Source organism: Hippocampus comes, unplaced genomic scaffold (assembly GCF_001891065.2).
Source record: "Hippocampus comes isolate QL1 unplaced genomic scaffold, H_comes_QL1_v1.1 scaffold146, whole genome shotgun sequence".
NCBI lineage: Eukaryota > Metazoa > Chordata > Actinopteri > Syngnathiformes > Syngnathidae > Hippocampus > Hippocampus comes.
The window spans coordinates 489,449-496,597 of NW_017806156.1; the positions used below are offsets into that span (position 1 = coordinate 489,449).

The window sequence follows — 7,149 nt, forward strand, 5'->3', positions numbered from 1 at the left end:
TATATATATATATATGCAGAGGTCCAGGGTTTGATTCCTGCCCCGGCCTTCCTCTGTGGAGTTTGCATGTTGTCTAGTGCGTGCGTGGGTTTTCTCCGGGTACTCAGGTTTGCTCCCACATTCCAAAAACATGGATGGTAGGTTAATTGGACACTCTATATCAGGCATGTCCAGCTCTGGTCCTTCAGGGGTGCTGTCCTGCCTGTTTTCCATCTCTCCCTGCTGCAGCACACCTGATTCAAATGATCAGCTCATAACCAGCTACGAAGCAGCATGAGGGCAATCCTGATTATTTGAATCTGGTGTTTTGCAGCCAGGAGAAATGGAAAACAGGCAGGACAGCGGCTCCTGATGACTGGGTTTGGACACCCCTGCTCTGTTTTGTACCCCGCCTACTGCCCGAAGAAAGCTGTGATTGGCTCCATCACGCCCGCGATCCTCATGAGGTAAAGGGGTTCAGATAATGGATCAATGGATGGATGTACCTGTATGTTGAGATTGTCCTACAATCACATTCTATTTTTTGATTACACATCTGGTGTACTGCATGATTAGAAGTACAGCGTAGCAGACACAACTCCAACGGCAAGGGACAAAATCAAAATTTGGAATGAAGACCTAAATGTCAGTTCTTAATCATAATATAAATGGATTGACTGCACAATACAACACAACACAGCACAGCAAAACACAACACAACTACTAATTGTACTAGAATGCTGCAGTCTCGATTCATGCATAAACATACACTATCCTGTACTGTTTTTATTATAATTGAACTCAAACATCTGATATGAAGTTATTATGTTTCATGTCCCTAAGCGCCAGGTATCCATAACTTTTAATGGACTAGATCAGGGGTGGCCAACCAGTCAGAGACAAAGAGCCAAATTTTTACTGAGTTACTGCAAAGAGCCACAGCACAAAAATGGTCATCCCTTCCTCGCGCAGGCGCACATACACGCGCACATGCACAAAAACTCACACTTTTTTGCCCAAAGATCGACTTTTGAAGCGACCAACATCCCACAATCGACCCGATCGCGCATGTGCAAGATTACACGCACACACACACACACGCACGCACGCACGCACACAAGCACGCATGCATGCGCACTCGTGCACGTATACACTCACTCAACGATGAGCAACAGCCCGAACATGAATGAAAGCTAAAAACGCAAACACACAAATCTTTTTTTCCCACCCATTTCCTCCTCCTACCCCTGGCGGTCCGCTGGCTTCCGGTCACTTGCGATCGACGTATTGCCCCCCCACCTTAAAATCAGAGGGAATTCGCTGACTAGCTTAGCGCTTAGCGCCGTTGTTTGCGCATGAGCGGTGATTCAGTCATCTGATTGGTTGCCTTCTATGTCAATCATGTAACGGGATTGATGATAGGCTGACGTAGTACGTCTGTGTCTTTAATGCCTTGATTTGAATGGCAGCGCCACTGCCGAGGCGTTTTCGACGCGAGTCGTGTGAAAGTCCGGAAGCCGCATTGAACCAGCCAAAGAGCCGCGGGTTGGCCACCCCAGGACTACATCATGATGACACATCTAATTGGGTTTAGTGGAATACCTTGCGTATATGAGCCTGTAATCCTTGGAGGCCGTACATGCGAAAGACAAACCACATTTTGAGGGAGCGGAAACGTCTTCCCAGGGGAATCTGCCAATGCTGAAACAAAGAAAACACCATCAAATGTTATAGCACGTTTGTCCATTTATACTTTTTAATGACCTTTTCTTTTCAAGAAAAAGAAAAACCAATTCTTACCCGATAATCGGTCACTAGTCCTGTTGATGAAAAATACATGAATTATTTTTTGCACAAAGATTTCCCCCCCATTTTTGAAAATGAGTTTAACAAAATTATCGGAATCCTGGATAACTATCTGGTCCATCCCACTCTAAATAAAATCGTTATGTGTTTATAGAGCACACCTTCCATGAAATCTACTCTTCTTGTGTATCATCGTATAAGCAATACTTAAATAGCGCTTGGCATATCTGTTCTTTTGTTCACATAAGACAAAATGTGTTGCCAGTCCATGCCCCCCCCACACACATGCATGCACACACACACACACACACACACACACACACACACTAGTGTTGTTTTTGTCAACGTGACTAAACTATTTCATTGAGGCAAGTTTTTTATGATGTAATGGTGATGAGGAAAAACCTGGCTCATTGGTGACAAAATCATGAGAAGATGTGTGCATGACATGATGATGAATCTGGATAAAAAATTTAGCTGATGTTCTGTCATCAGACCTTTAAAATGCACACTCCCACACATCAGTCAAAAAGGAACCCGGAATGTCCATTAACTGCAATTGAAAATCAAGTACAGTACATACAGCATGTGTTTCCTTCGTTATAAGGCCTTTATTTATTTATTTATTTTGCGGCTCCAGACAGATTTGTTTGGGGTTTTTTTTTTTTGGTCCTATATGGCTCTTTCAACGTTTTGGGTTGCCGACCCCTGTTATAACTGTTTGTCCCATTGTGAGTGCTGACCATGTTGTCTGCAGATAAGCAAAGTTGCTTGCTCATGTGCCAGACTTCATCATGTTTATCTGTAAATGTAGCTGTCCAAAGTAGTGACTGTTCCGTGTGGTCTGACATGAACCGCTCCCAAGAAGAGAAAAATGGTATCAGAGGGGCGCACCCAACTGCTCGAGGGAGTCTCCATCACATATCTGTCAATTGTGCTTTTCCATATTTTTTTGAAGGTAAAATAAATCTCATAATTTTACAAAGGCTTTGATTGTCTTGGCTTCCCTTGGACAAGACACCAGCTGTCGGGAGACACAAGATGAAGCAATAAGTCGCTGCTGGTCCTTGCCGAAACGTCAGTAAAACCAACAACTGTGGTCCTGACAAAGCTCAGAAACTGCTTGTCATCTGAGCTACAAGAACCCTGCCAAGCTTTTGCTTTCCTGATTCCAGCTGCTTCATTTTTCCTTTTTATTTTTCTTTTCTGCATCTGCAAACAAGGCAAATTTTCCTTCCATCTGGTCATGATGTGAGATTCTACTGACCTACCTAAAGTGCAGACTTTGAGCAGACATTTGTGCATACAAAAATGTCATGAAGGCAGGCAAAGTTTGTGCCACTGTCATTATAGTCATCATGACCATCTTCTCACGCTTTGACGCCCCATTTACCGGTATTATATTGAAGGAATAATTATGTACTTTAGGTTTAGTTATCATACATTTGCATATTAATAATGGTAAATTGATTATGCTTGCAATGAAGAATGCTTATGCTCTGAATAAATGACAACACTTATACTCTTAATAAATATATACTTATCCATCCATGAATCCATTTTCTGATCCGCTTATCCTCACAAGGATCGCGGGGGGTGCTGAAGCCTATCCCAGGCATCTTCGGGCAGGAGGCGGGAAACACCCTGAACCGATTGCCAGCCAATCGCAGGGCACAAAGAGACGCACAACCATCCACGCTCACACTCACGCTTAGGGACAATTTAGAGTGTTCAATCAGCCTGCCATGCATGTTTTTGGAATGTGGGAGGAAACCAGAGTACCCAGAGAAAAACTGCGGTAAATATACTGTAGTTCGCTCAGGAGTCACCGTGTGACTGTCGTGACATTATGTCATACAATTTATAAAATATATATACTTAGGCCATGTAATTTTGCTTACTTTTTTCTGTTTTTAATAGATGTGTTTTTTTAATGTCTTGAATTTGTAAAAATAAATTTTTTTAAAAAAAATTTGACTAATGAAGGGTTCGGCACCTCTAACAATGTTAAGAACCACTGGCCGAAACACATTGCTGTAATTTGTACAGTTGTTCTAATTCACCACATTTGAAATATCTGCTTAGTTTGGTCACATTGTCAGCTCTTTCGAGGATAGGAGCCGATACATTTTCTACTGCACTGAAACACGGCCATCGCTTGGAGTTCTTCTGTAACCCGTACCCGACAGCCAAATGTAAAGGTTAGTGTTTTGTTCGAGTAACTGCCTGTTCGTGTCGCTATCCTTCTTAATAAGTACGGTAGTTTACTTTCAGTTTACCAGGAAGTTAATTTGTTAGCCCTGAAAAGCTGGCTGTCGGGAGCACAAGCTGAAGCAATAAGCCGGCTCGCTACTCCTTGACAAGGAAACCACAGAAAGTGGTCCTGATGAAGCTCCGAGACCGCATGGAATCCGAGGTACGAGAACCCGACCAAGCGTTTGCTTTCCTGCTTCCAGTTCTGTCTGTTTTCCTTTTAATTTTTATTTCCTTCATCTGCAAGCAAAACGAAGTTCCTTTCACCTGCTCATCATGTGAGACTCCACTGACCAAATGTAAGTGCTGACTTTGCAACTCATGAGGGCTTCACTTTGTTGCATACGAAATGTAATGAATGCAAAATGAAATTTTGTTCATTTCATGAAGTCTGCCCTTGTCACAAGACTCATCATTACTACCTTCTCACACTTATCTGTTGGGCGTCCCACTTCTTCATTCATTTCGAGTTGCCTAAGAATAGGATCTTGTTGAATGTCTTGTATGTTTCAGTATCTGTAGTGAAAAAACATTGTCCATTTACAGCAAATGAGCGTGGATTGTCTGTGTGTTTGGGTCAAAGTATTATCCTCTATATTGGTATAAGAACTCCCAACTTATTTTATTGTGCACCCCTCCATATTTCACGATTATTTTAAGGTTTATTTAATCATCTATCCTCTAAACCAGGAGTGCCCAACCAGTCGATCGCGGTAGACCAGAAGTCCGCGTGGGGGTTGGGGGGGGGGGGATGGGGAAAACAAATAGTGTGTCAATGTGTTGTTAATATTATAGATTTTTGTGTTAGTGTACCACTGCACCCTAAGCATAATGTCAGTTTCACGTTCACAAAATTAAAAAAAACAATATTAAAAAAAAAAGAATTAAAAAAAGTAGGGTGGCTCGGTGTTCGACTGGTTAGCACATCTGCCTCACAGTGCAGAGGTCAAGGGTTCGATTATCTCGTGCTGCTGTAAAATCTGCCGCTCCTGGTTGCAACCTCTCTGAGCTCATCCGCCCCTACACACCTGCCCAGCGCCTCAGGTCTGTGGACCAGACAGTATTAGAAGTACCAAGAACTAAACAGAGGCTCAGAGGGGATCGGGCCTTTTCCGTTGCTGGTCCCTCCCTCTGGAATGAGCTCCCACTGAACATTCGGCAAGCCGAGGGGGCTGCCCACCTTTAAAACCCGCATCAAAACTCACTTTTACTCTTTGACTCAGCATGACTCAGATTTGATCTTAATTTAACCGTTTGGTGCTTTCTACCATTTTGTTCCTGATTTATTGTTGCATGTATGTTAGTTGCTCCATGTACAGCACTTCGCATGCAGCGATGGCTGTGTGAAAGTGCTCTGTAAAGTTGAGTTGAGTTGAGTAACCTATAGTGGCGCATCACAGCAAGGTGATAAAGGGAACACTTGGAGTTTCATTATGCTGTTAAAGTGTGCCCATCAATTTTTTTTAGCAGTTTATGTAAATATATATTCCCGTGAGTTTTCATGTCCTCCCTGTGTGTGTTTTCTTTAGGCACGCCAGTTTTCTCCCACGTTCAAAAAACACGCATGGTGCGAACTCTCTATATTGTGCCTGGATTTGATTTTGAGTGCGAGTAGTTGTTCGTCAATGTGTGCCATGTGACTGGTTGGCAACCAGTTCAGTGTTCCCTTCCTACTGCCCAGAGAAGATTGGAAAAGCTCCAGCACACCTGTGATCTTCGTAAGGATAAGCGTTTTGGATAATGGATGGATGTATAAGGCCGCAAATACATGGATGTATTTACTCCGAAATATTAGGTAGCCTTGTCCAATGTGTCATTGCAATGTCTGTTTCGGTTTGCTTCGTTGATATGGACCAATATCAGACATCTCCTTCATGCTTTCTGTGCAGTCCTCTACCGAATGGCCCACTGACCGGTACCGGTCCACGGCCCGGGGGTTGTTGTACAGTATAGGAATTTGATTTGAACACCATTTTTTTTTTCTCGTAGCAGCATTGTTGGTTTCTGATGTGGACTAATTTACCTAATTTGACAATTTTTGAATGTAGCACATACCCCAATTCAGGTGAGATGAACCTACCTGACTCCTGGTTTTCATGTCTGAGGTAGAGTGGTTCTACTTTGAAGGCTCCAATCATGTCCTGCCTCTTCTTCACCCTGTTAGTCATAATAATAACAATAATAATCATACATTTTATTTGAAAGCGCTTTTCATCATACTCAAGACACTTTACAAGAACTTAAAACACAGGATTAAAATGTACACTTAGAGACAAGCATACATGATTTACAAAAAACACATTTAGATGAACAAAACAAATCAAAAATGGGTAAAAGAAATTAAAAGGTGTTAAAAGCATTGCGGAACAGGTGAGTTTTAAGAGATGATTTGAAGGATTGGAGGTCAGTACAGTTGCGGATATGTTGTGGTAGAGCGTTCCAGAGGGTGGGGGTGGCAACAGAGAAGGCTCGGTCCCCCCACGTTTTGAGCTTGGTCACGGGGATGGCGAGGAGGTTCGTGTTTGAGGAGCAGAGGTTGTGGGAAGGAGTGTATTGGTGAAGAAGGCCAAAAAGGTAGGAGGGGGCCTGATTATGAAGGGCTTTATCGGTGAGTCGGAGGAGTTAAATGAATACGCCGGTGGAACGGGGAGCCAGTGGAGGTTTTTAAGGACGGGGATGATGTGATCACGAGTGCGGGTGTGGGTGAGTAGACGGGCGGCGGCATTCTGGATGTACAGTACTGTAGTTTATTGAGGAGTTTGGAGGTTGTACCATAGAGGATGCTATTGCAGTAGTCAAGGCGGTGATGAAGGCGTGGATGAGGTTTTGAGCGGTGTTGAAAGAAAGTGAAGGGCGGAGACGAGAAATGTTTTTGAGGTGGAAGAAAGCAGTTTTGGTGATTTGGGTGATGTGTCGGTCGAACGTGAGGTTATTATCAAAAAGGACACCGAGGTTGTGACAGTGAGAGGAGGGGACAGGGTGCAGTTGTCCAGCTTCTTCACCTTAGACAGCTGGCCAAAGTAAAACCTCTCCTCTCTCATGAACACTTTGAGTTAGTAATTCATGCCTTTGTCACATCCCGGCTCGATTACTGCAATGCCCTTTACTTTG

General features: G+C 43.3%; 1 protein-coding gene across 1 annotated transcript in view; it reads right to left on the minus strand.

Annotated features, from left to right (window-relative positions):
• The window catches only part of ddc (dopa decarboxylase), a 118,327-nt gene that overhangs the window by 30,736 nt on the left and 80,442 nt on the right, over positions 1 to 7,149 (minus strand). Inside the window, exons 10-12 of the mRNA XM_019895080.1 lie at positions 6,119 to 6,195; positions 1,780 to 1,799; positions 1,582 to 1,680 (exon numbers count right to left, since the gene is read on the minus strand). Of these exons, the coding sequence (XP_019750639.1) occupies positions 1,582 to 1,680; positions 1,780 to 1,799; positions 6,119 to 6,195 (196 nt within the window). The remainder of the gene's footprint in view (positions 1 to 1,581; positions 1,681 to 1,779; positions 1,800 to 6,118; positions 6,196 to 7,149) is intronic.